This window comes from Passer domesticus, chromosome 6, assembly GCF_036417665.1.
Source record: "Passer domesticus isolate bPasDom1 chromosome 6, bPasDom1.hap1, whole genome shotgun sequence".
NCBI lineage: Eukaryota > Metazoa > Chordata > Aves > Passeriformes > Passeridae > Passer > Passer domesticus.
The window spans coordinates 72,785,118-72,812,980 of record NC_087479.1 but is presented as its reverse complement, the minus strand read 5'-3'; the positions used below and the strand labels follow the sequence as shown (position 1 = coordinate 72,812,980).

At 56.5% G+C, this 27,863-nt stretch overlaps 2 protein-coding genes across 2 annotated transcripts in view; one reads left to right on the top strand and one right to left on the bottom strand.

Moving 5' to 3' along the window:
- The window catches only part of LOC135304013 (zinc finger and SCAN domain-containing protein 2-like), a 291,747-nt gene that overhangs the window by 58,535 nt on the left and 205,349 nt on the right, over positions 1-27,863 (top strand). The gene's annotated exons all lie outside the window — the stretch shown is intronic.
- On the bottom strand, positions 13-27,171 carry LOC135304011 (uncharacterized). The gene is made up of 38 exons (XM_064426323.1): positions 27,101-27,171; positions 26,692-26,763; positions 26,270-26,326; positions 25,997-26,068; positions 25,808-25,909; positions 25,541-25,648; positions 24,826-24,888; positions 24,666-24,737; positions 24,477-24,566; positions 23,938-24,054; positions 23,547-23,618; positions 23,387-23,458; positions 23,198-23,299; positions 22,632-22,739; positions 21,907-21,975; positions 21,738-21,818; positions 21,549-21,650; positions 21,010-21,126; positions 19,837-19,944; positions 7,950-8,021; positions 7,528-7,584; positions 7,255-7,326; positions 7,066-7,167; positions 6,798-6,905; positions 6,064-6,135; positions 5,904-5,975; positions 5,716-5,817; positions 5,171-5,287; positions 4,780-4,851; positions 4,620-4,691; positions 4,431-4,532; positions 3,865-3,972; positions 2,602-2,658; positions 2,331-2,456; positions 2,143-2,241; positions 1,596-1,709; positions 803-967; positions 13-273 (listed from the first exon to the last, which is right to left on the bottom strand). Exons 2-37 carry the CDS (start codon positions 26,747-26,749, stop codon positions 843-845), a joined length of 3,219 nt encoding a protein of 1,072 aa, XP_064282393.1. The 5' UTR covers positions 26,750-26,763; positions 27,101-27,171; the 3' UTR covers positions 13-273; positions 803-842.

Genomic DNA, 27,863 nt, shown 5'->3' with positions numbered 1-27,863 from the left:
CCTGGGGTCTCTAGAGGAACTCGGGTTGGCTGGGATGGGACAGACAAAGATAAAAAAAGGGATGAAGGCAGCTTGGGGAGGCCCATGGGGAGAGCAGATGGCAGTGGGATCTATGGGGCAATAAGAGGCTTCCTCGTAGACGGTTGTTCTGGGGTCCTCTTCACAGAAGACTTGAGAGGGCTGTCCAGGCCGTTCCTGCTGCTGGAGGAGCTGCTCACGCTGTCTGGGTGTGAGGTGCAGCCACCGTCTTCCAACTGCTGTCCAGAGGTGCTCCTGTGCAGAGAGGAGGTGGCTGAGGCCCCAGCTGCCAGTGGCACACAGGGACCCTCGTGCACAGCAGGGCCCAGAGCTGGCAAGGCTCCCCAGCACGGCTGGAGCTGCTGGCACAGCTGGGCCCAGCTGGACAGCTGCCCCTCAAGGCCCCGGCCAGCAGGGCACGGCTCTGGGCAGGGTCCGTGGCCAGGAGCGGGCCCCAGAGCGCCTCTGCCTTTCAAGGGCAACCTCGGCCCTGCTCTTTCTCCTCCCCACCTCCCTCTGCCTCTGCCCCGTGCCCCTGGGGCTGCTCTTGGCCAGGCAGCCTCAGTGGGAGCCAGCCCTGGCTGCAGCCCCAGCAGGGCCCCCAGGACAAGGCCCAGCAATTGAGAGGCCAATGGAAGCACTGGGCAGCAGCAGAACCCTCAGCAGAGTTATTTGGACAATCATGGACTGGCCACAACTCCACTGCAGCCTCAATGGGAATGTCCCCTGTCCACACTAGGCTTTCAAAAGAAGCTGTTGGAGGGGGAGAGCACAAAACACTCACTGTTTTCTGTTCCAAGAATACCAGATTCCAATGCAGCACATCATGAAGACAAACTCCAAATAAAGCTGCCTCCCAGTAACCCTAGCCAGCAGCTGGTTCCCTGACAGAAACCCCTTCTGAGGCCATCCTGGGCATCGGGAACAGGTCTTGTGGTGCTGCCTGCATCTGTGGGAGCGATGGGGAGCGTGAGCCCGTGCTGTGCTGCACTGCTGAGCTGGCAGCACGGTGGATACGGGCAGGACATTCTCTGTTTCCCCCAGAGATGGGGCCTGCAGGCACCTTGCCCGCCCTTGGCACAGGCTGTGCCAGCCAACAAAGCCCAGCAGGCCGGGAGGAGAGCCCGGGGGCAGCGCAGCTGCATGGGCAGTGGCTGCTGCCAGGGACACGGGCCAAAGCCATCCCTGAGCAGCCACTGCCAGCCCTGGCCCTCCCTGCCCCGTGACAGCTCCCCCAGCCCCAGGGGACAGGCTCAGGCCCTGTCAGGACCCAGCGCAGCCCCTGCCCAGTCTGGAGCCAGGGCTGGCTCTGGCCCTGGGCTGGCGGCAGGGCTCCCGCTCGGGGCTGCTCCTGTGCCTTGGGCCTCTGGGCACTCAGGGCCAGCTCCGCAGCAGCTGCAGCGCCAGGGACGTTGCTGCACCAGTCCCGTTTCCCCGGGGCTCTGAACCAGCTCCAGAGGCCTGGAAGCCGAGGCACCTCCAGCTTTGGCTGCTGCTGGACTGGGCAAGGGCAGGCCCTGGGGGAAGAGCTGCTGCCACACAGCCCCGGCCAGGGCTGAGCCCAGCACAGCAATTACCTGCTGCGCCTGTGCCTGTGTCTGTCATTGCCTTCTTTCCTGCAGCTAGGGCTGCCAATGAGCCACTGCTTCTCCCTGGCTGTTCCTCCTTCTGCACAGCCTTTTGGTCCATCACTTGAAAAAGGAAAAAAGGGACAACTGGATCAAATGGAAACATTCCCCATTGGGGAGGTGGCATCTTCATGAGGCAATGCTTGTCAAAGTGACAGGTAAAAGCTCAGGTAATTGGGGTTGGGCCAGTGCACTCCCTTGTGCAAACAGCTGCACCTCCTGATCTTCTCAGAGACTGGGAAATGGCAGGGGATCTCAGGCCCACGGTAGAGTTGGGGCACCCTATCAGCTAATGCCAAATTCCATCCTGCAGAGGCTGGGGAGGTATTGCAGCGAGGCCAGGCTGGGAAACAGCCCTGCAGGGTGTGAAAGCAGCAGCAGGGCAGCGAGGCTGCCACGGATCCCTTACTGCTGTGCAGGGCACGGCGTGTCCAGATGTGCAGCCAAAGCCCCCGGCTGCTGAGTCCCAGGAGAAGCATGAGGGAAATGCACCCACCTTGTCCTCCGGGTGCTTCCTTCTGTGTTTGTCTCAGGAATTCACCTGAGTCATGAGACATTTTAGCTGCAGTATCTTGGGTCTTCCCTTTTGGAGGACCTTAAGAGAAAGTAGTTCCATTTCCCAGGAATGGATCCCACAAAAGCAGGGCTCCGCCTGTGGGGTCAGCAGGGTCACACTACTCACACCTGCCATGGGAGCTGGGTTGGGGCCAAGCACCCAGCCCTGGAGCTGGAGAAGTCCTCCCTGCAGACACACCTGTAACTCAACAGCCACAGAAACTTCTGCCATCTCTGCTGATCTGCACAGGCACACTGAGCCGCAGGAGTGGTGAGGGGATCGTGCAGGGCGAGGGCACACACGTGCATGGTTCTGTGCTGGCACCTGCAGCGCTGCCTCCCTGGCCCAGCTTTGGGCTCTGAGCTGGCAGCTCTCCCAGGGGAAAAGGCCTTGACCTACCCTCAGCATCTCCCAGAGCCTCAGTCCTGGATGTGGGGCCTTCACCAGCAGGTTCAGCTGCAAAGAAAGGCAGGACAGAAGAGCTCCTGTGGCACTGCAGGAGATCCTCAGGCTGCCCACAAGGCTCAGCCCCGGGGCACAGCCCCGGGCCTGGCCCCTTCCCTCTCTGCACTTCTCTGTGACTGCACAGAGCACATGGAAGGACACACTGGTATTGCACACGGGAGGAGGACTGAAAGCTGAATGCTCCTTCCTCCCACTGACAGTGATCCTGTGGGATCCCTCAAGGCTCCAGAAGGGAGCAGGGCAAGATTCTCAGAAAACTTCAGCCCTTACATAATATTAAGGGAAATGGCTTATGAGTGATATCTTGTCACATTGACACTGATTATTCTGTCAAGAAAGGCACACGGAGGAATAGCCTCCAGCATCATCCAGGAATTTCAAGCCATTTTCCAGCAGGGCTTCCAGAAAATCCAAGTCATGATTCCAGTCTAGAAAGGAGCGGAGATCAGAACGATATCAGTGGCATTCTGGGATCCCCTTCTGCCACAGGGAACTGGGCACTGCAGGGCAGTTGGGTAAGGCTATGGGAGCCAGATGTGAATAGACAAGGCCAAAGCTGCACAGGGGCCTGGGGAGCTCTGGGCTGGCTCCTGATCACTCTCCACACTCTTTCCCTACTTCAGCAACATCCCTGGGAGGGGTGGCTTGAGCAGTGCAGGGCCCTGGGGCTCTCTCCCTCACACAGAGAGGAAATCCTCCCTAAAGCCCTGGGGGAAACTGCAGCAGGCAGTGCCACAGCTATCCCTCCCTCCCTCCCTCCCTCCCTCCCTCCCTCCCTCCCTCCCTCCCTCCCTCCCTCCCTCCCTCCCTCCCTCCCTCCCTCCCTCCCTCCCTCCCTCCCTCCCTCCCTCCCTCCCTCCCTCCCTCCCTCTGTCCGTCCTGCCCTCCTTCTGCTGGGACAGCTCCCCCAGATCCCAAGGGCAAACAGCCAGGCCCTCTCAGGACACACTGGAGCCTTGCTCTCCCCCTCTGTCCTTGCCCCACCGTGGGCACCCCGTGCAGTCGCTGCCAGGTTTCAGGACATGTCTCCCATGGAGGGACCCCAGCAGGACTGCTCAGTACCCGAGTGCCCTGAGCCTGCTCGGGATAATTCCCCTGGGCTGTGCCGCTCTAGTCCAGGCTGTGCCCGCACTGCCAAGCAGCAGAGAGGACAGCTCAAGCCTCAGCAGGGCTCAGGCCCAGAGGCACAGCAATTACCTCCCGTGCCTGTGCCTGGCATTGCCTCCCTTCCTGGAGCAGAGGCTGGCATGGAACCATTGCTTCCTCTTGCAAATGCTTCCTTCTGCACAGGCTCTCCTTTTATTTCTGGAGAATGGAAAAGAGACATTTGGATCAGATGGAAACATTCCTGACTGGCAATGGGGAAGGTGACAACTTCAGGAAGCATCCCTTGTGAAATAAATGGATAAGGAACTGAAAACACCCTGGATTTTGGGACAACCCAAGGCTGGTTCCTTCCCCAAACAGCTCCAACATCTGATCTGCCTGGACAGAAGGAATTTGCAGGGGATCTGAGGGTGGGCATGGCCTGTGGTGCAATTGGGGCTGCCTGTCAGCTGATGCCAAATGCCTTCCTGCAGAGGCTGGGCAGAAGCTGCAGCCAGGCCAGGCTGGGAAACAGCCCTGCAGGGCGTGAAAGCAGCAGCGGGGCAGCAAGGATGCCATGGATCCCTTCCTGCTGTGCCAGGCACGGCGTGTCCAGATGTGCAGCCAAAGCCCCCGGCTGCTGAGACCCAGGGGCAGCATGAGGGAAATGCACCCACCTTGCCTTCTCTGCAGACATTCCTTCAGCATTTGCCACATGATTTCTAATGGGTCCTGGAATTTCTTTTCTGCCATGTCTTTGGTCTCTCCTGTCGTAGGACCTTAAGAGAAAGTAGTTCCATTTCTCAGGAATGGATCCCACAAAAGCAGGGCTCAGCCTGAGGGGTCAGCAGGGACACACTACGCACCCCTGCCATGGGAGCTGGGCTTTTCTGTATCATCCAAGGTAGGAGTTGGTGAAGTCGTCCCTGCAGACACGCCTGGAACACAACAGCCACAGAAGCTTCTGTCACCTGGTTCTTGCCAGACAGTCAAACATTACACCTTGTTGGGACAGTGAGAACATACCTGCAGAATGCCCAGAGGGCTTCACAACTTCAGAGCGCCAGGCTAATGCAGAATCCTTCCCAGCCTCCCAGTCTGGAAGCAAACCAAGATGAGAACTGTTTCCATTGTGTGCCAGGGCTGGCTCTGGCCCTGGGCTGGCGGCAGGGCTCCCGCTCGGGGCTGCTCCTGTGCCTTGGGCCTCTGGGCACTCAGGGCCAGCTCCGCAGCAGCTGCAGCGCCAGGGACGTTGCTGCACCAGTCCCGTTTCCCCGGGGCTCTGAACGAGCTCCTGAGGCCTGGAAGCCGAGGCGCCTCCAGCTTTGGCTGCTGCCAGGCCGGGCAAGGGCAGGCCCTGGGGGAAGAGCTGCTGCCACACAGCCCCGGCCAGGGCTGAGCCCGGCACAGCAATTACCTGCTGTGCCTGTCCCCGTGTCTGGCTTTGCCTGCTTTCCTGCAGCAGGGGCTGGCACCGAAGATGGAGTGCTTCCTTCAAGAAATGCCACCTTCCACTGAAGCACTATGTCCATCTCTTGACAAAGGAAGGGAGACAGCTGCATCAGATGGGGCTCTTCCCCACTTGGGCGGTGGCATCAGAGGTAATATTTGTGAAATTTATGGAGTAGGAAAATGGCCAGGTTACGGTGGCATGATGGCAGCACTTCCACCTCCAAACAGACACCCTTTTCCTAATCTGCAGGGCTGGATATTGTGGGGGATCTCAGGATGTGTTAGAGTTTGGGCTGCCTGTCAGCTGATGCCAAAAAACTTCCTGCAGAGGCTGGGCAGAAGCTGCAGCCAGGCCAGGCTGGGAAACAGCCCTGCAGGGCGTGAAAGCAGCAGCGGGGTAGCGAGGCTGCCATGGATCCCTTCCCACTGCGCCAGGCACGGCGTGTCCAGATGTGCAGCAAAGCCCCCAGCTGCTGAGATCCAGGGAAAGCATGAGGTAAATGCACCCACCTTGTCTTGTCTGCAGGAGTTCCTTCAGCTCTTGCCTCCTCTGTTTAGATTGTTCCAGGGATATCTTATCTGTTGTGTATAGGATCTTCCTTGTCGGAGAACCTTAGAGAAAAATATTTCCATTTCCCAGGAATGGATCCACAAAAGCAAGGCTCAGCCTGTGTGGTCAGCAGGGACCCACTACTCACCCCTGTGATGGGAACTGGGCTTGCGTACAGCATCCAAGGTAGGAGCTGGAGAAGTCCTCCCTGTAGACACATCTGTAACACAACAGCCACAGCAGCTTCTTTCACCTGGTTCCTGCCCGCTTGTCAGCAATTCTTGCTCGGTAGCACACTGAGAACATACCCGCAGGAGGCTCCAAGGGCATCAAAACTTTATTCATCCAAGCTGATGGAGAAGCCTTCCCAGCAACCTCATCTAGAATGGAGCACAGATGAGAACATTTAACAGAGTGTGCTGGGATCCGCTTCTGCCACAGGGAACTGGGCACTGCCAGGGGGTCGGGTAAGGCCGTGGGAGCCAGATGTGAATGGACATGGCCAAAGGTGCAAAGGGGCCTGGGGAGCTCAGGGCTGGCTCCTGATTACCCTCCACACTCTTTCCCTGCCCTCAGCAACATCCCTGGGAGGGGTGGCTTGAGCAGTGCAGAGCCCCGAGGCTCTCTCCCTCACACACAGAAGAAATCCACACAAAAGCCCTGGGGCAAACTGCAGCAGGCAGTGCCACAGCTATCCATCTCTCCCTCCCTTCCTTGTCCCCTCCTGCCCTCCTTCTGCTGGGACAGCTCCCCCAGATCCCAAGGGCAAACAGCCAGGCCCTCTCAGGCCACACTGGAGCCTTGCTCTTCCCCTCTGTCCTTGCCCCACCGTGGGCACCCCGTGCAGTCGCTGCCAGGTTTCAGGACATGTCTCCCATGGACGGACCCCAGCAGGACTGCTCAGTACCCGAGTGCCCTGAGCCTGCTCGGGATAATTTCCCTGGGCTGTGCCGCTCTAGTCCAGGCTGTGCCTGCACTGCCAAGCAGCAGAGAGGGCAGCTCAAGCCTCAGCAGGGCTCAGGCCCAGAGGCACAGCAATTACCTTCCTTGACTGTGCCTGGCATCACCTCCCTTCCTGGAGCAGAGGCTGGCATGGAGCCACTGCTTCCACCGGGAAATGCTTCCTTCTGCATAGGCTTTCCTTTAATTTCTGGAGAATGGAAAAGATGCTGCTGGATCAGATGGAAACATTCCTCATTTGGAATGGGCCATGGATCCCTTCCCGCTGTGCCGGGAACCATGCGTCCAGATGTGCAGCCAAAGCCCCCGGCTGCTGAGTCCCAGGGGAAGCATGAGGCAAATGCACCCACCTTGTCTTGTCTGCAGGAGTTCCTTCAGCACTTGTCTCGTCTGTTTGGATCGTTCCAGGGATATCCTGTCACTTGTGTCTTGCATCTTCCCTTTTGGAGGAACTTAGAGAAAAATAGTTCCATTTCCCAGGAATGGAACCCACAAAAGCAGGGCTCAACTTGTGGGGTCAGCAGGGACACAATACTCACCCCTGCCATGGGAGCTGGGCTTGTCAGCAATAACCACCAAAGGACGTATGAAAGTCCTCCCTGCAGACACACCTGTAACTCAACAGCCACAGAAGCTTCTGCCATCTCTGCTGATCTGCACGGGCACCACTGAGCCGCAGGAGCGGTGAGGGGATCGTGCAGGGTGTGGGCACACACGTGCATGGTTCTGTGCTGGCACCTGCAGCGATGCCTCCCTGGCCCAGCTTTGGGCTCTGAGCTGGCAGCCCTCCCAGGGGAAAGGCCTTGACCTACCCTCAGCATATCCCAGAGCCTCAGTCCTGGATGTGGGGCCTTCACCAGCAGGTTCAGCTGCAAAGAAAGGCAGGACAGAAGAGCTCCTGTGGCACTGCAGGAGATCCTCAGGCTGCCCACAAGGCTCAGCCCCGGAGCACAGCCCTGGGCCCGGCCCCTTCCCTCTCTGCTCCTCTCTGTGACTGCACAGAGCACACGGAAGGACACACTGGCATTGCACACGGGAGGAAGATTGAAAGATAAATGCTCCTTCCTCCTACTGACAGTGATCCTGTGGGATCCCTCAAGGCTCCAGAAGGGAGCAGGGCAAGGTTTCCAGATTCTTTCAACCTTAAGATTATATTAAGGGAACTGGTTTATAAGTGAGCTTTTTTTGAATTGATCCTGATTATTCACTCAGGAAAAGCAGAATGAAAACTTGCCTCCAGCATCCTCCAGGAACTTCAAACCATCATTCATCAGGACTTCCTGAAAACCCATGTCACGATTCCAGTCTAGAAGGGAGCAGAGATCAGAACCATTTCCATGGTGTGCTGGGATCCCCTTCTGCCACAGGGAACTGGGCACTGCAGGGGTGTTGGGTAAGGCTGTGGGAGCCAGATGCAAATGGACATAGCCAAAGCTACACAGGGGCCTGTGGAGCTCTGGACTGGCTCCTGGTCGCTCTCCAACCTCTTTGCAGGCCCTTTGCAATATCTCTGGAGGGGGTGGCTGGAGTAGCCCACGGCCCGTGGGGTCTCTCTCCCTCCCACAGAGGAAACCCTCCCTAAAGCCCTGGGCAAAACCATCCCCAGCGCTTCCCAGGGAGCAGGGAGCGCTGTCCCGGGAAAGGGCAGCCAGGCTGCCGGCTCACCTGCTCGCCGCGCTTGCAGCGGAGCAGCCTGGGCAGCCCTGGCAGGCAGGGCCACGGCCAGGAGCAGCAGGAGTAGGAGGCGCAGAGCAAGGGCCATGGTGCCTTGTCCTCCGCCAGTCCCGCAGCTCTTGCTGCCACCACTGTCCCGACACCGCTGTCCCAACGTCAGCACCGCTGCTGCCACCGCCGCTGCTGCCGCAACAGTTGTGCTCAGGGACTGACTGCTGGCTCCTTGTGCTGCTGTGCAACCACGGGGCTCTGGCACCTCTGGCACCTCTGTGACATCAGGGCCTGCTGAGAGCTCAGCCTGCTGTGACCCCTGAGCCCTGCTGTGACCTCATGGCCTTAGCTGTACCCCCAGAGTGTGCGCCCGTCCGCATGAATGGACTGCCCTGATTGTAAATGTTTTGCTTCATCAAAGGGCCATTGCTCAGCAAAACCTTTCTTTTGCCTGCTGACCTTGCTGGTCAGGCTGCATCCCTCAAGATGCTCTTGATTGTTGCAGTTCAAATTTATTGTATTGATTCCAATTTAAGTGATGTTTAAGGGCTCCGTTGTGCCCCCATGTTTTTCCTGAGTTGGTTCACCTGTGGGTTTTACCCTCCCTCCAAACTGTCCCTCGTGCCCTTCCCCACCCCTTGTTCCAGCTCTTTCCCTGCCTGTCAAGGCAACCCAGCCCCTTGGTTCCCCAACCTTTGGGCCAATCCCTGACTGCAACACCCCTTTGGAATTCCCCTACCCCTGGAAGTCCCATTGGCCCTTGTGACCCATCCTCTCCACCCTCCTACCCCAATTGGCCCCAGACACTTGATGTAATCCCCTCACTCCTCTCCTGAGGATTCCCTATTGGTTCATTGTTTGCATCCACCCCATGACTTGTATGTGTACAAAACCCCTTGGGCAGTACAGCTAGGGGCTTCTCATCCTGTTCTCTTCACCTGGACTAAGGTGTTCCTTGCGGAACCTGAAGACAAGGCTCCTCCTCCTTTCTCCTGTGCCTCGTCCCTGTCGTGGCTTGTGTCTGGCACTGGAGAGCAAGTGGCACTAAAGGTTCTGCCTCTGGTAAATCCCCATAGCGAGGCAGTTCCCGACTCCTGCCATAGTGCCGGAGTTCTAAGAGCTAGCCCAGGTTCCAGCACTCACTTCACTAATGTACCGAATGCCCCTTCTTCAGAGCCTGCTCTGGTGCTCTGCCATCTCACACAGCAGAGTGTGATTCACATACTGCAGCCCAGAGTTAGGTTGTTGCAACATTGAAATGGGTGTGGTTGGCAGGGTGGCTGGGCATAAATCACTACAGAACTAAAGCAAATGTGTGCACTGTCCTAGGCTGGACTTGAATAGACACAGGAATTGTGGAAAGATGAGGACAAGATAGCAGAGAACAATGGAAAAGCCAGCTGAAAAGGAGGACATGCTAAAGGAGTTATTTGTGCACATTTGGGGATATATTTTCTTGGGTGCAAAGTAAAACCAAAAGCTTCTAAATGCCGAAATGGGGAGAACTGTGTATGGTAAATAGGTATGATTCATGATGACAAAATTGAAAGAGTAATCAATACTGATACAGTAATATTTGGAAATAATAAAAAAGTTAAAGTTGTTCCCCCCTCTCCCACCCACTTCTCCTGCAGATGTTCAGAACAGGAGGAAGCAAGAGATAACTATGACTAAATTTAGTTGGAAGAGAGGAGAATTTGGTTGGACACCAGGGAAATGTTGATTATATGAGATCCACTGCTTTAATGTTAGAACACAATATTGGCTTATACAGTACCAGCTGGGTGCGCATGTGTAATCCAAAAGGTGAACTACAGGACATGGAGGAAGAGGAGAGGCCTTCCTCAAAGAAGATCCCCAAAGAGTGGTACAATCTCCTAAAAGAATGGTGGAGCATGCTTGGTGAAGGTCATGATGAAGGCGGTGATACAAGTGTGAGGAATCGAAAGTGGGAGGAGATGGTAATGACATACAGCATAAAAAGGGGAATTTTGGCTTGACAAGCTAGTACGTGAGGTGACAGGGGTCCAAAAGCCCTGCACTCCGTACTCCACGCATAACCCACAAGGTTATTTTTGCTTATACGCTATTATCAGGACCAAATTATTCGTTATTTACAGCAAATTATATTGTCAATATTTTGAGTGTATTTAATTGTATATATATTAAGCTACATAATTCAAATCGCTGTTTTATTTCATTTTGTTTGGTTGTTTTTGTTTGTTTTTTTGTTTTTTTTTAATTGGATAATTGGGCAAATATGGCCTGTGGAATGTCCTCCACAGCAGAGTGTCAGACCTCTGAATCTTTTTAAACAATTTTATCAAGGTGGAACTGTGACAGCTTCAGCTGGTGCCTCTGGGGGACCTTGAACAAAGAACCCCTGAGCTTTTCTACCTTCCCAGGTGAAGTGTGATAGTCTGGGGTCTTCCTGCTGTGTCCGAGTGCCGGGCCACTGGCTGGCACCACAGGTCCCCAGACCCTCTGCTGAGGCATCCCTCTCCTAGAGTCAAGTTTAGTCTGTCACTTTCGGCTTTTCTCTCTGATCCACCACCAGGACCAAAGATCACACAGTCCTGAGGATGTAAAAATACCTGTTCCTTCTGGAACATTGCTGTTGTGTGACAGCCGTGCAGGCAGAGCGGGCAGCTGTAGGGATACTGACTCGTTTCCCTGGTGCCAACCATGCTGCATACATCGAGCTGCTGGTGTTGGTGCTCGCTGGGACGCGGCCCGGCCCGGCACCACGGGAGTTACGAAGGGTCTTGAAGGAATCCCCACGCGTTAAAGCAGACGATTTAGCCTGGGATTTTAAGTTGTTTCTCAGTTAACCTTGTAAAAGGCCAAAACAAGTCTCCTATGAATTCTGTCCCTGTCAAGTTCAGTTCTGCCCCGAAAGCCCCTCAGCATTCTCAGGGCAGTGGCAGGAGCCGGGTGCTGGCCCGGAGCCCCGCTGGCTGGGGAGAGCATGGCCCAGAGCGAGCCCCTGCTGCCCGGGATGGCCACAGGCCCGGGGGAGCCGGGCGGGCAACGCCAGGGCCCTGTCCAGGGCTCCTGGGGCTCCTCTGGCATCTGTTCCATCCCCTCAGGCGCTGAGCGGTGCCCGTCCCGCGAGGCTGTCTTTGCCCGGCCCCAAAAGAGGCAGGGCCGGGGCTGTGGCCCCTGGGCTGGCGGTGCCGCCTGCCCGGCGCTCAGCACCGCCTGTGCCGTGCCGGTGCAGCGTGACCCGGCGGGGCAGCTCCGCCTCGGCGCCTCGCCACCGCCATCCCGGCACGGCAGCTGGCCCTGGGCCGCGGCAGCCCCGAGCTGCACGGGCCCGGGAGGGACTGCCGGAGCTCCCCGTCCCCTGCGTGCCTCAGCAGACACTCCAGCCCCACTGCGCGCAGCAGGAGGGACACAAAGCACCTGCACGCTTATGAGCATCCACAGCCCTTTCTACATGTGAAATGAGACCCCAGAACCCCGACATGTGCCTCAGGAGAGATCCCAGCACCCTGCACACTTTGGGAGAGATCCCAAACCCTCTGCATGCCTCACACAGGATTCCAAATCCCTTGCACGACTTGAAGTGGACCCCAGTGCCCTCCATGCCTCAGAGGAAACCTAAAATATCCCTGGGTGTGTAACGAGGGACCCCAGCCCCTCGTGCACCTTAGGGGAACTCCAAAGCCCCCACATGCCCTACAGGGAAGTCCAGGCCAGCTACGCCGAGTGTTTTGACCTGGAAATCAAGCCTGATTGCACCTGGGTTTTTGTGTCTCTGGGGCTGCTCACCAGCCATGTCGGACCCCGAGGCCACATAGCCCTTCCCTTCCCTTCCCTTCCCTTCCCTTCCCTTCCCTTCCCTTCCCTTCCCTTCCCTTCCCTTCCCTTCCCTTCCCTTCCCTTCCCTTCCCTTCCCTTCCGGCCCTCGCTGAGAGCAGCAGACCCTGTGCAGCACCCTGGATTGGTGATGCTCCAACAATTAGGTCCTATCAAGTGTGTGTTAATTAGGGAGGAGCTTTGTTTTGCCTGCTGACATTGCAGGTCAGGCTGTGTCCCTGGAGATACTCTTGATGGCTTCTCTCTTTTCCTGGGCATGGCACTGGAGGAGGTCTGGGCCCAGATGATCCCACGGAAGCAAATGTCCCTCAGCCCAGGGACACTCAGCATGGGCTGCCCCATCCCCTCGGGGCCCCACCGCTGGTCACAGTGAAGCGATCTGCAGAATAAATAGACTCCACTGTCACCCTGGTTTTTAATGTTCTGTCCTGGATTAGGGTAAATCTGGGAGAAGACCTCCAAAGGGGGCCCCCCCAGAAAGCAACCCCACATGGCCCCTTCCCCCCAGCAGGTCGGGAAGGATTCCTTGGAGAGAAGTGGAAAGAACCTGTTTATTTGACAGGCAAAACACCCCCCGCACACAAAATGAACAATAGCAGATGACAATGCTTTCACCGATCTGAAAAGGATGACAAATTCAGAAAGTCTTTCCTGGCAGTGGTGGCTCTGTTGTCGCTCTCTCCGGCGCAGGGGATAGCTGCTGCAGCCACAGGATGCAAACTCTCGGTGTTTCCCAGGTCCCAGTCTGGAGCAGGTGTGAGTGGTTCGAAAAAGGGAAAGGAAAAACAGTCCAGGGAAAAATCTGGACTGCTTAGCTAAACTGACTAACAAGCAGAAGCCAAAAAGCAAAAGCAAAGCGGGAGCACAGCAGAAGCAAGAGCAAAGCAAGCAACAGAAAGCAAAGCAAAAAGCAAAAGCTGCACTATGAACTGCGCTGTCTGTCTGTCCTGCCAGCCGTGGGGGAGCAGGCTGATAACAAACCAAAACAAACCTTGCTCTTCAGGGCCAGTCGTGAAGGCACAGTACGTAATATCCAGCATTAACAGAACACACGACTGGGGATGCAAGCATCATAACCTCACCCTAGGACAAGTTCTTCTAAGCCTTCTGATGTTTACATTCTTGTAGCAAACTTTCTCACGCATTTTATGCAAATAACTTATTGTTATGCATTCTTTTCTGCAGGAGGAGAAATTTGATGGACTGTTGGTTTGCCCAGTGTCATTGGAGAGGTGGCACTTTCACCCTCCAATCCACTGTCACTTTTGGAAATCTGTAAATGTTGGAGTCAGAAATTCAACTGCCCTCTTTTTTACCTTGGAGAGATGCATGTCTGTGTTGTTTTATTTCATGTCCTATAGTGACACTCCACAACCTGATGTAGTTATGAAGTGGGTATGCGTGTCAGGGCCTGGCACAGGCAAGATGGCTCTCGTGAAAACTTGTGCCCCGAGCCCTGGTCCGAGCCACATCTTTGTTCACAAACATGTTCCATATGCAATGCATTACACAATCTCTTCATGCATATTCAACCCCTGGCCCCGCCTGTCCTCCCCTCACATGGCGATGAGATCCACGCCCTTCTGGGCACGCGTTGTTTCCTGTGGTGGTCACACTGGGGTCTTTGGTGGTCTCTGAGGCCGAAGGCTGTGGTCTTGCTCATGACTGAACTTTTGAACTTTTCTCCTTTGTGCGTGCACTGTGGTCCCCTGGTGCTTATCTGAGTATGTCTGTTGGATGGATCAGCTTGGAGACAGAGGAGCTCCTTAGTCTAGGCTTCTGGCATTCCCTGGTCTTCTCCTGGTGTTATGAGTAAAAAAGTTATCTGTAGCTATGATATTTTATTAAAATTCCTTTCCTAGGATTTTTCCCCTCCTGAGGAGCTGAGGGCCTCAGGAAAGAAATGTAAACAATAACGATCTGCTGCTGTGGAATGCAACAGGTGCATCTTCCATTGCTCCACGTGGATTGTTTTCACTTGATGACCAATCACAGCCAACTGTGTTGAGCCTGTGAGCAGTCACAAGATTTTTGTTATGCATTCTATTCTATTATTCTTCTTTGTAGCCTTCTGGTCAGTTTTTCCTCTCTGTTCTTTTAGTATAGTTTTAATGTACTATTTTAATAGAATATATAATAAATCAGCCTTCTGAAATGGAGTCAAGCCTCGTGTCTCCACACCTGGTGTGTTCGCCCCCACAAATTATCCTTTTTTTTTTAAGGCTGCAAAGTTAAACAGGTTGGGCCAGTTGCTGAGAGTTGAAATGTTGACTATTTGTTGTTGATAGCTTCATGTTGCAATCACCTCTTGTTAATAGTTTTTCTTCAATTACCTGTTAATGGTTAGAAATCAAGCGCAGTTGTCCCCCTGCTGCTTCCCAGGAGCCTGAAGGTAGCAGGGGGAGGTGACATCAGAGCTAGTATGCAGATGAGAATGCATTTCACCAAATTTTGCAATTTTCCAGGGAAAAAACTCCTAAAAACAAGAAGCCAACATGGAATAAAGAAACCTAAGTAATGTCTAAAGGTGAGGAACTTAATCCTTAGTATCTGCTAAGATCCTTTTTACTTTTCACCCTAACCTGAAAGGATGTCAGCTAGAAAGAGGATCTGGAATGTTAGACCAAAAAAGCGGAATTCCCACTACTCCCTCGAGGACGGAAGCCCCAGCTCTGCCTGCATACAAGCGGGCACAGCTGCATCATCCTCCTCCTCCGTGCCACTCCTGGGAGCAGCGGGGGTGCGGGCGACCTGTCCTTTCTCCCCAACCTGAGCTGAATGTTTTTAATAAAGGCATTAAAAAGGAGAAAGATCTCCTGCCCTGTTTATGACACTGGTATTGTCCTTCATAGCAAGAAGCTTCAGAAATTTGCATTTTTCTATGCCCTTTGTACCATGGCAGAGGTTTCTTAAGTAAAAGGTTAAAATTCAACACATAATTCTACAATTTAAAATTTAAATGCTTAGTCCATATATTGCTAACTTAATTGAACCCCCCAAAACCTCCATTTCAACAGCAGCCCCTGCCTGGCTTCTGCCTGCCCACACCGTGGGCATCCACGGCTCCTCCTGGGCATGGAGCTCAGTCAGTGCTGGTGCTGGGTGGGCTTTGCTGCTGCTGCCACCTGGACACTGGGTGACCGCTTGTCCTAGGTTGCAGTGTAAAGATGTATTCTAATGCCATCCTCAAGAGCTGCTGAAACCAGGAGGGGCATTGTTTCTTCCTTACCTCCTGTTAATGGGCCCATCAATGTCTTGCCACATGACTCAGAGATAACTCCCTCCCAGAGCCATTTCTGTTTAATGGCTAATCAAGGACCCACAGCATAAGGCAGAATGATATCAGCCCACTGTGAGATGCTCTGCCCATGGGGGAGGAGCTAAGCATCCCCAGCTGGATATAATCTGGGTTTTGGGACACAACAAGCAGTCTTTCCACTGGATTCCCAGAGGAACCGCTGCCCCTACCCACTGCTTTTCCAGAGGATGAGAGCTACCAGATTGTTTCTACAGGATCACCACTTCCACAAGTCCATTTCATCTGGACTGCTACCACCACCCTAACTAGCAGGGTGTCAGGCTGTATTCTGACCCAGTTAGTGGTTTTCCTTTTGTATTATTGCATGTGTTTTGATTTTTTTCCCTTTTCCTAATAAATTGTATTTCTGACTTGGAGCCTCTCACTGGTTTTGCTTTCAAACCACAACACAGATCCTTCTCTTTATTTGAACAGAGGAATAGGCCATTGCCTACTCTGCAAGCGGGGTGGGTGGAGGGTGGGGGTGGGGTGGGGTGTCACCTTCAGTGTTGCTTAGCGGGCAAGGCCAGGGGGCTCAGGGGCAGAGGGAGGGATGTGTTGGTCTGAGGAGGTGCTGGACGTTGCTGGGCTGGCCCTGGGGTCTCTAGAGGTACTCGAGTTGGCTGGGATGGGAGAGACAAAGATAAAAAAAGGGATGAAGGCAGATTGGGGACGCCTATGGGGAGGGCAGGTGGCAGTGGGATCTACAGTGTAAGAGGAGGCTTCGTCGTAGACGGTTGTTCTGGGGTCCTCTTCACAGAAGACTTGAGAGGGCTGTCCAGGCCCTCACTGGTGCTGGAGGAGCTGCTCACGCTGTCTGGCTGTGAGGTGCAGCCACCGTCTTCCAACTGCTGTCCCGAGGTGCTCCTGTGCAGAGAGGATGTGGCTGAGGCCCCAGCTGCCAGTGGCACACAGGGACCCTCGTGCACAGCAGGGCCCAGAGCTGGCAAGGCTCCCCAGCACGGCTGGAGCTGCTGGCACAGCTGGGCCCAGCTGGACAGCTGCCCCTCAAGGCCCCGGCCAGCAGGGCACGGCTCTGGGCAGGGTCCCTGGCCAGGAGCGGGCCCCAGAGCGCCTCTGCCTTTCAAGGGCAACCTCGGCCCTGCTCTTTCTCCTCCCCACTTCCCTCTGCCTCTGCCCCGTGCCCCTGGGGCTGCTCTTGGCCAGGCAGCCTCAGTGGGAGCCAGCTCTGGCTGCAGCCCCAGCGGGGCCCCCAGGACAAGGCCCAGCAATTGAGAGGCCAATGGAAGCATTGGGCAGCAGCAGAACCCTCAGCAGAGTTATTTGGACAATCATGGACTGGCCACAGCCCCACTGCAGTCTCAATGGGAATGTTCTCTGACCACGTTAGACTTTGAAAAGAAGCTGTTTGAGGGGGAGAGCAACAAAACACTCACTGTTTTCTGTTCCAGGAATACCCGATTCCAAAGCAGCACAACATGAAGACAAGCTCCAAACAAAGGACGCCTGCCAGTAACACTAGCCAGCAGCCTGTTCCCTGACAGAAACCCCTTCCGAGGCCATCCTGGGCATTGGGAACTGGACTTGTGGTGCCAGCTGCATCTGTGGGAGCAATGGGGAGTGTGAGCCCGTGCTGTGCTGCACTGCTGAGCTGGCAGCACGGTGGATACGGGCAGGACGTCCTCTGTTTCCCCCAGAGCTGGGGCCTGCAGGCACTTTGCCGGCCCTTGGCACAGGCTGTGCCAGCCAACAAAGCCCAGCAGGCCGGGAGGAGAGCCCGGGGGCAGCGCAGCTGCTTGGGCAGTGGCTGCTGCCAGGGACACGGGCCAAAGCCATCCCTGAGCAGCCACTGCCAGCCCTGGCCCTCCCTGCCCCGTGACAGCTCCCCCAGCCCCAGGGGACAGGCTCAGGCCCTGTCAGGACCCAGCGCAGCCCCTGCCCAGTCTGGAGCCAGGGCTGGCTCTGGCCCTGGGCTGGCGGCAGGGCTCCCGCTCGGGGCTGCTCCTGTGCCTTGGGCCTCTGGGCACTCAGGGCCAGCTCCGCAGCAGCTGCAGCGCCAGGGACGTTGCTGCACCAGTCCCGTTTCCCCGGGGCTCTGAACCAGCTCCAGAGTCCTGGAAGCCGAGGCGCCTCCAGCTTTGGCTGCTGCCGGGCTGAGCAAGGGCAGGCCCTGGGGGAAGAGCTGCTGCCACACAGCCCCGGCCAGGGCTGAGCCTGGCACAGCAATTACCTGCTGTGCCTGTGCCCGTGTCTGGAATCGCCTTCCTTCCTGCAGCTAGGGCTGCCAATGAGCCACTGCTTCTCCCTGGCTGTTCCTCCTCCTGAACAGCCTTTTGGTCCCTCACTTGAAAAAGGAAAAAAGGGACAACTGGATCAAATGGAAATATTCCCCACTGCGAGGTGGCACCTTCAGGAGGCAATGCTTGTCTAAGTCATAGGTAAAGATCAGGAAAAAGCCCAGGTAATTGGGGCTGGGCCAGTGCACTCCCTTGTGCAAACAGCTGCACCGCCTGATCTTCTCAGAGACTGGGAAATGGCAGGGGATCTCAGGCTCACAGTACACTTGGGGCACCCTATCAGCTAATGCCAAATTCCATCCTGCAGAGGCTGGGGAGGAATTGCAGCCAGGCCAGGCTGGGAAACAGCCCTGCAGGGTGTGAAAGCAGCAGCGGGGCAGCGAGGCTGCCATGGATCCCTTCCTGCTGTGCCGGGCACGGAGTGTCGAGATGTGCAGCCAAAGCCCCCGGCTGCTGAGTCCCAGGGGAAGCATGAGGGAAATGCACCCACCTTGTCCTCCGGGTGCTTCCTTCTGTGTTTCTCTCAGGAATTCATCTGAGTCATGAGACATTTTGGCTGCAGTATCTTGGGTCTTCCCTTTTGGAGGACCTTAAGAGAAAGTAGTTCCATTTCCCAGGAATGGATCCCACAAAAGCAGTGCTCAGCCTGTGAGGTCAGAAGCGACACACTACTCACCCCTGCCATGGGAGCTGGGTTGGGGCCAAGCATCCAGCCCTGGAGCTGGAGAAGTCCTCCCTGCAGACACACCTGTAACTCAACAGCCACAGAAACTTCTGCCATCTCTGCTGATCTGCACGGGCACCACTGAGCTGCAGCAGCGGTGAGGGGATCGTGCAGGGCGTGGGCACGCACATGCATGGTTCTGTGCTGGCACCTGCAGCGCTGCCTCCCTGGCCCAGCTTTGGGCTCTGAGCTGGAAGCTCTCCCAGGGGAAAGGCCTTGACCTACCCTCAGCATCTCCCAGAGCCTCAGTCCTGGATGTGGGGCCTTCACCGGCAGGTTCAGCTGCAAAGAAAGGCAGGACAGAAGAGCTCCTGTGGCACTGCAGGAGATCCTCAGGCTGCCCACAAGCCTCAGCCCCGGGGCACAGCCCTGGGCCCGGCCCCTTCCCTCTCTGCTCTTCTCTTTGACTGCACAGAGCACACGGAAGGACACACTGGCATTGCACACGGGAGGAGGACTGAAAGATCAATGCTCCTTCCTCCCACTGACAGCGATCCTGAGGGATCCCTCAGGGATCCAGAAGGGAGAAGGGAAAGATTCTCAGAGTCCTTCAGCCTTTACATAATGTTAAGGGAAATGGTTTATAAATGAGCTTTTGTTGCATTGATCCTGATTATTCACTCAGGAAGGGCAGAATGAAAACTTGCCTCCAGCATCCTCCAGGAACTTCAAACCATCCTTCATCAGGACTTCCTGAAAACCCATGTCACGATTCCAATCTAAATAGGAGCAGAGATCAGAACCGTATCTGTGGCATGCTGGGATGCCCGAATGCTACATGGAAAAGGGCACTGCAAGGGGGTCGTGTAAGGCTATGGGACCCAGATGGGAATGGACATGGCCAAAGCTGCTCTGGGCTGGCTCCTGATCACTCTCCACACTCTTTCCCTGCCCTCAGCAACACCCCTGGGAGGGGTGGCTGGAGTAGCCCAGGGCCCTGGGGCTCTCTCCCTCAAACTCACAGAATATCCTCCCTAAAGCCCTGGGGAAAACTGCAGCAGGCAGTGCCACAGCTATCCCTCCCTCCTACACTCCCTCCTGCCCTCCTTCTGCTGGGACAGCTCCCACATCCCAAGGGCAAACAGCCAGGCCCTCTCAGGACACACTGGAGCCTTGCTCTCCCCCTCTGTCCTTTCCCCACCGTGGGCACCCCGTGCAGTCACTGCCAGGTTTCAGGACATGTCTCCCATGGAGGGACCCCAGCAGGACTGCTCAGTACCCGAGTGCCCTGAGCCTGCTCGGGTTAATTCCCCTGGGCTGTGCCGCTCTAGTCCAGGCTGTGCCCGCACTGCCAAGCAGCAGAGAGGGCAGCTCAAGCCTCAGCAGGGCTCAGGCCCAGAGGCACAGCAATTACCTCCTGTGCCTGTGCCTGGCATGGCCTCCCTTCCTGTAGCAGAGGCTGGCACGGAACCACTACTTCCTCCGGGAAATGCTTCCTTCTGCACAGGCTCTCCGTTCATTTCTGGAAAATGGAAAAGAGACAGCTGGATAAGATGGAAACATTCCTGACTGGGAATGGGGAAGGTGAGGCATCACTTATGAAAGGAATGGATAAGGATCAGAAAACACCCAGGATTTTGGGACAACCCAAGGCTGCTTCCTTCCCCAAACAGCCCCAACATCTGATCTGCCTGGACAGAAGGAAATTGCAGGGGATCTGAGGGAGGGCATGGACTGTGGTGCAACTGGGGCTGCCTGTCAGCTGATGCCAAATGCCTTCCGGCAGAGGCTGGGCAGAAGCTGCAGCCAGGCCAGGCTGGGAAACAGCCCTGCAGGGCGTGAAAGCAGCAGCGGGGCAGCGAGGCTGCCATGGATCCCTTCCCGCTGTGCCGGGCACGGCGTGTCCAGATGTGCAGCCAAAGCCCCCGGCTGCAGGCACTTTGCCGGCCCTTGGCACAGGCTGTGCCAGCCAACAAAGCCCAGCAGGCCGGGAGGAGAGCCTGCTGAGCTGGCAGCACGGTGGATACGGGCAGGACGTCCTCTGTTTCCCCCAGAGCTGGGGCCTGCAGGCACTTTGCCGGCCCTTGGCACAGGCTGTGCCAGCCAACAAAGCCCAGCAGGCCGGGAGGAGAGCCCGGGGGCAGCGCAGCTGCTTGGGCAGTGGCTGCTGCCAGGGACACGGGCCAAAGCCATCCCTGAGCAGCCACTGCCAGCCCTGGCCCTCCCTGCCCCGTGACAGCTCCCCCAGCCCCAGGGGACAGGCTCAGGCCCTGTCAGGACCCAGCGCAGCCCCTGCCCAGTCTGGAGCCAGGGCTGGCTCTGGCCCTGGGCTGGCGGCAGGGCTCCCGCTCGGGGCTGCTCCTGTGCCTTGGGCCTCTGGGCACTCAGGGCCAGCTCCGCAGCAGCTGCAGCGCCAGGGACGTTGCTGCACCAGTCCCTTTTCCCCGGGGCTCTGAACCAGCTCCAGAGGCCTGGAAGCCGAGGCGCCTCCAGCTTTGGCTGCTGCCGGGCTGGGCAAGGGCAGGCCCTGGGGGAAGAGCTGCTGCCACACAGCCCCGGCCAGGGCTGAGCCCAGCACAGCAATTACCTGCTGTGCCTGTGCCCGTGTCTGGCTTTGCCTTCCTTCCTGCAGCAGGGGCCGGCACCGAAGATGGAGTGCTTCCTTCAAGAAATGCCACCTTCCACTGAAGCACTATGTCCATCTCTTGACAAAAGAAGGGAGACAGCTGCATCAGATGGAGCTGTTCCCCACTTGGGCAGTGGCATAAGAGGTAATATTTGTGAAATTTATGGAGCAGGAAAATGGCCAGATTACAGTAGCGTGATGTGAGCACTTCCACCTCCAAACAGCCACCCTTTTCCTAATCTGCAGGGCTGGATATAGTGGGGGATCTCAGGGTGTGTTACAGTTTGGGCTGCCTGTCAGCTGATGCCTTCCGGCAGAGGCTGGGCAGAAGCTGCAGCCAGGCCAGGCTGGGAAACAGCCCTGCAGGGTGTGAAAGCAGCAGCGGGGCAGCGAGGCTGCCATGGATACCTTCCTGCTGTGCCAGGCATGCTGTGTCCAGATGTGCAGCCAAAGACCCCGGCTGCTGAGTCCCAGGGGAAGCATGAGGGAAATGCACCCACCTTCTCTTGTCTGCAGGGCTTCCTTCAGCTCTTTCCTCATCTGTTTGGATGGTTGCAGGGACATCTTATCTGTTGTATCTTGGATTTTCCCTGTTGGAGTAACTTAGACAAAAATATTTCCATTTCCCAGCAATGGATCCTACAAAAGCATGGCTCAGCCTTTGAGGTCAGCAGGGACACACTACTCACCACTGTGATGGGAGCTGGGCTTGCGTATAGCATCCAAGGTAGGAGCTGGAGAAGCTGGAGAAGTCCTCCCTGTAGACACATCTGTAACACAACAGCCAGAGAAGCTTCTGTCACCTGCTTCCTGCCCGCTTGTCTACAATTCTTCCTTGGTGACACACCGAGAACATACCTGCAGGAGGCTCCAAGGGCTTCAAAACTTTATTCATCCAAGCTGATGGAGAAGCCTTCCCAGCCTCATCTAGAACGGAGCACAGATGAGAACACTTTCCAGGGTGTGCTGGGATCCCCTTCTGCCACAGGGAACTGGGCACTGCCAGGGGGTCGGCTAAGGCCGTGGGAGCCAGATGTGAATAGACATGGCCAAAGGTGCACAGGGGCCTGGGGAGATCTGGGCTGGCTCCTGGTCACTCTCCACACTCTTTCCCTGCCCTCAGCAACATCGCAGGGAGGGGTGGCTGGAGCAGCACAAGGCCCTGGGGCTCTCTCCCTCAGACACAGAGGAAATCCTCCCTAAATCCCTGAGGCAAACTGCAGCAGGCAGTGCCACAATTATGCCTCCCTACCTCCTTCTGTCCCTCCTGCCCTCCTTCTGTGGGGAAACACCCCAGATCCCAAGGGCCAACAGCCAGGCCCTCTCAGGACACACTGGAGCCTTGCTCTCCCCCTCTGTCCTTTCCCCACCCTGGGCACCCCGTGCAGTCACTGCCAGGTTTCAGGACATGTCTCCCACAGAGGGACCCCAGCAGGACTGCTCAGTACCCGAGTGCCCTGAGCCTGCTCGGGATAATTCCCCTGGTCTGTGCCGCTCTAGTCCAGGCTGTGCCCGCACTGCCAAGCAGCAGAGAGGGCAGCTCAAGCCTCAGCAGGGCTCAGGCCCAGAGGCACAGCAATTACCTCCTGTGCCTGTGCCTGGCATGGCCTCCCTTCCTTCAGCAGAGGCTGACATGGAGCCCCTGCTTCCTCCGGGAAATGCTTCTTTCTCCGCAGGCTCTCCTTTCATTTCTGGAGAATGCAAAAGAGACAGATGGATCAGATGGAAACATTCCTGACTGGCAATGGGGAAGGTGACAACTTCAGGAAGCATCCCTTGTGAAAGGAATGGATAAGGATCAGAAAACACCCAGGATTTTGGGACAACCCAAGGCTGCTTCCTTCCCCAAACAGCCCCAACATCTGATCTGCCTGGACACCAGGAAATTGCAGGGGATCTGAGGGTGGGCATGGACTGTGGTGCAACTGGGGCTGCCAGTCAGCTGATGCCAAATGCCTTCCTGCAGAGGCTGGGCAGAAGCTGCAGCCAGGCCAGGCTGGGAAACAGCCCTGCAGGGCGTGAAAGCAGCAGCGGGGCAGCGAGGCTGCCATGGATCCCTTCCCGCTGTGCCGGGCACGGCGTGTCCAGATGTGCAGCCAAAGCCCCTGGCTGCTGAGTCCCAGGGACAGCATGAGGGAAATGCACCCACCTTGCCTTCTCTGCAGACGTTCCTTCAGCATTTGCCACATGATTTCTAATGGGTCCAGGAATTTCTTGTCTGCCATGTCTTTGATCTCTTCTGGTGGAGGACCTTAAGAGAAAGTAGTTCCATTTCCCAGGAATGGATCCCACAAAATCAGGTCTCAGCCTTTGGGTTCAGCAGGGACACACTACTCACCCCTGCCATGGGAGCTGGGCTTATGTGCAGCATCCAAGTTAGTAGTTGGTGGAGTTGTCCCTGCAGACACGGCTGTAAAACAACAGCCAGGGAAGCTTCTGTCACCTGGTTCTTACCAGTCAGTCAAACATTACACCTTGGTGGGACAGTGAGAACATACCTGCAGAATGCCCAGAGGGCTTCACAACTTCAGAGCGCCAGGCTAATGGAGGAACCGTCCCAGGATCCCAGTCTGGAAGCAAACCAAGATGACAACTGTTTCCATTGTGTGCCAGGGCTGGCTCTGGCCCTGGGCTGGAGGCAGGGCTCCTGCTCGGGGCTGATCCTGTGCCTTGGGCCTCTGGGCACTCAGGGCCAGCTCCGCAGCAGCTGCAGCACCAGGGACGTTGCTGCACCAGTCCCGTTTCCCCGGGGCTCTGAACCTGCTCCAGAGGCCTGGAAGCCGAGGCGCCTCCAGCTTTGGCTGCTGCCGGGCCGGGCAAGGGCAGGCCCTGGGGGAAGAGCTGCTGCCACACAGCCCCGGCCAGGGCTGAGCCTGGCACAGCAATTACCTGCTGTGCCTGTGCCCGTGTCTGGCATTGCCTTCCTTCCTGCAGCTGGGGCTCGCATTGAAGATGGAGTGCTTCCTTCAGGAATTGCCACCTTCCACTGAAGCTCTATGTCCATCTCTTGACAAAGGAAGGGAGACAGCTGCATCAGATGGAGCTGTTCCCCACTTGGGCGGTGGCATCAGAGGTAATATTTGTGAAATTTATGGAGCAGGAAAATGGCCAGATTCCAGTGGCATGATGTGAGCACTTCCACCTCCAAACAGACACCCTTTTCCTAATCTGCAGGGCTGGATATAGTGGGGGATCTCAGGGTGTGTTACAGTTTGGGCTGCCTGTCAGCTGATGCCTTCCGGCAGAGGCTGGGCAGAAGCTGCAGCCAGGCCAGGCTGGGAAACAGCCCTGCAGGGCGTGAAAGCAGCAGCGGGGTAGCGAGGCTGCCATGGATCCCTTCCTGCTGTGCCGGGCATGGCGTGTCCAGATGTGCAGCCAAAGACCCCGGCTGCTGAGTCCCAGGGGAAGCATGAGGGAAATGCACCCACCTTCTCTTGTCTGCAGGGGTTCCTTCAGCTCTTTCCTCATCTGTTTGGATGGTTGCAGGGACATCTTATCTGTTGTATCTTGGACTTTCCCTGTTGGAGTAACTTAGAGAAAAATAGTTCCATTTCCCAGCAATGGATCCTACAAAAGCAAGGCTCAGCCTGTGGGGTCAGCAGGGACACACTACTCACCACTGTGATGGGAGCTGGACTTGAGTGCAAAATCCAAGGTAGGAGCTGGAGAAGTCCTCCCTGTAGACACATCTGTAACACAACAGCCACAGCAGCTTCTGTCACCTGCTTCCTGCCCGCTTGTCTACAATTCTTCCTTGGTGGCACACTGAGAACATACCTGCAGGAGGCTCCAAGGGCTTCAAAACTTTATTCATCCAAGCTGATGGAGAAGCAACCTCATCTAGAACGGAGCACAGATGAGAACACTTTCCAGGGTGTGCTGGGATCCCCTTCTGCCACAGGGAACTGTGCACTGCCAGGGGGTCGGCTAAGGCCGTGGGAGCCAGATGTGAATAGACATGGCCAAAGGTGCACAGGGGCCTGGGGAGCTCTGGGCTGGCTCCTGGTCACTTTCCACACTCTTTCCCTGCCCTCAGCAACATCCCTGGGAGGGGTGGCTGGAGCAGCGCAGGGTTCCGGGGTTCTCTCCGTCAGACACAGAAGAAATCCTCTCTAAAACCCCGGCGAAAACTGCAGCAGGCAGTGACACAGGTATCCCTCCCTCCCTCTGTCCCTCCTGTCCTCCTTCTGCTGGGACAGCTCCCAGATCCCAAGGGCAAACAGCCAGGCCCTCTCAGGACACACTGGAGCCTTCCTCTCCCCCTCTGTCCTTTCCCCACCGTGGGCACCTCGTGCAGTCGCTGCCAGGTTTCAGGACATGTCTCCCATGGAGGGACCCCAGCAGGACTGCTCAGGACCCGAGTGCCCTGAGCCTGCTCAGGATAATTCCCCTGGGCTGTGCCGGTCCAGTCCAGGCTGTGCCCGCACTGCCAATCAGCAGAGAGGGCAGCTCAAGCCTCAGCAGGGCTCAGGCCCAGAGGCACAGCAATTACCTCCTGTGCCTGTGCCTGGCATGGCCTCCCTTCCTGCAGCAGAGGCTGGCACGGAACCACTGCTTCCACCGGGAAATGCTTCCTTCTGCACAGGCTCTCCTTTCATTTCTGGAGAAGGAAAAGGGACAGCTGGATCAGATGGAAACATTCCTCATTGGGAATGAGCCATGGATGCCATCCCGCTGTGCCAGGAACCATGCGTTCAGATGTGCAGCCAAAACCCCCGGCTGCTGAGTCCCAGGGGAAGCATGAGGCAAATGCACCCACCTTGTCCTCCCTGCAGCATTTTCTTCAACACTTGCCTCATCTGTTTGGATGGTTCCAGGGATATCTTCTCTGCTGTGTCTTGCATCTTCCTCTTTGGAGGAACTTAGAGAAAAATATTTCCATTTCCCAGGAATGCATCCCACAAAAGCAGTGCTCAACTTGTGGGGTCAGCAGGGACACACTACTCACCCCTGCCATGCAGACTGGTCTTGTTGGCAATAACCACCAACGTACGTATGAATCTCCTCCCTGTAGACACACCTGTAACTCAACAGCCACAGAAGCTTCTGCCATCTCTGCTGAGCTGCACGGGCACCACTGAGCCGCAGCAGCGGTGAGGGGATCGTGCAGGGTGTGGGCACACACGTGCATGGTTCTGTGCTGGCACCTGCAGCGCTGCCTCCCTGGCCCAGCTTTGGGCTCTGAGCTGGCAGCCCTCCCAGGGGAAAGGCCTTGACCTACCCTCAGCATATCCCAGAGCCTCAGTCCTGGATGTGGGGCCTTCACCAGCAGGTTCAGCTGCAAAGAAAGGCAGGACAGAAGAGCTCCTGTGGCACTGCAGGAGATCCTCAGGCTGCCCACAAGGCTCAGCCCCGGGGCACAGCCCTAGGCCCGGCCCCTTCCCTCTCTGCTCTTCTCTGTGGCTGCACAGAGCACATGGAAGGACACACTGGCATTGCACACGGGAGGAAGATTGAAAGCTAAATGCTCCTTCCTCCCAATGACAGTGATCCTGTGGGAGCCCTCAGGGCTCCAGAAGGGAGCAGGGCAAGGTTTCCAGATTCTTTCAACCTTAAGATTATGTTAAGGGAAATGGTTTGTAAGTGAGCTTTTGTTGCATTAATCCTGATTATTCACTCAGGAAAGACAGAATGAAAACTTGCCTCTAGCATCCTCAAAGAACTTCAAACCATCATTCATCAGGACTTCCTGAAAACCCATGTCACGATTCCAGTCTAGAAGGGAGCAGAGATCAGAACCATTTCCATGGTGTGCTAGGATCCCCTTCTGCCACAGGGAACTGGGCAATGCAGGGGTGTTGGGTAAGGCTGTGGGAGCCAGATGTGAATGGACATGGCCAAAGCTGCACAGGGGCCTGGGGAGCTCTCCAGCCTCTTAGCAGGCCCTTTGCAACATCTCTGGAGGGGTGGCTGGAGTAGCCCAGGGCCCGTGGGGTCTCTCTCCCTCCCACAGAGGAAACCCTCCCTAAAGCCCTGGGCAAAACCATCCCCAGCGCTTCCCAGGGAGCAGGGAGCGCTGTCCCGGGAAAGGGCAGCCAGGCTGCCGGCTCACCTGCTCGCCGCGCTTGCAGCGGAGCAGCCTGGGCAGCCCTGGCAGGCAGGGCCACAGCCAGGAGCAGCAGGAGTAGGAGGCGCAGAGCAAGGGCCATGGTGCCTTGTCCTCCGCCAGTCCCGCAGCTCTTGCTGCCACCGCTGTCCCAACGTCAGCACCGCTGCTGCCACCGCTGCTGCTGCCGCAACAGTTGTGCTCAGGGACTGACTGCTGGCTCCTTGTGCTGCTGTGCAACCACGGGGTCTGGCACCTCTGGCGCCTCTGTGACCTCAGGGCCTGCTGAGAGCTCAGCCTGCTGTGACCCCAGAGCCCTTCTGTGACCTCATGGCCTCAGCTGTACCCCCAGAGTGTGCGCCCGTCCGCATGAATGGACTGCCCTGATTGTAAATGGTTTGCTTCATCAAAGGGCCATTGCTCAGCAAAACCTTTCTTTTGCCTGCTGACATTGCTGGTCAGGCTGCGTCCCTCAAGATGCTCTTGATTGTTGCAGTTCAAATTTATTTTATTGATTTCATTTTAAGTGTTGTTTAAGGGCTCTGTTGTGCCCCCATTTTTTTCCTGAGTTGGTTCACCTGTGGGTTTTACCCTCCCTCCAAACTGTCCCTCGTGTCCTTCCCCACCCCTTGTTCCAGCTCTTTCCCTGCCTCTCAAGGCAACCCAGCCCCTCGGTTCCCAACCTTTGGGCCAATCCCTGACTGCAACTCCCCTCTGGCATTCCCCTACTCCTGGGAGCCCCACTGGCCCTTGTGACCCATCCTCTCCA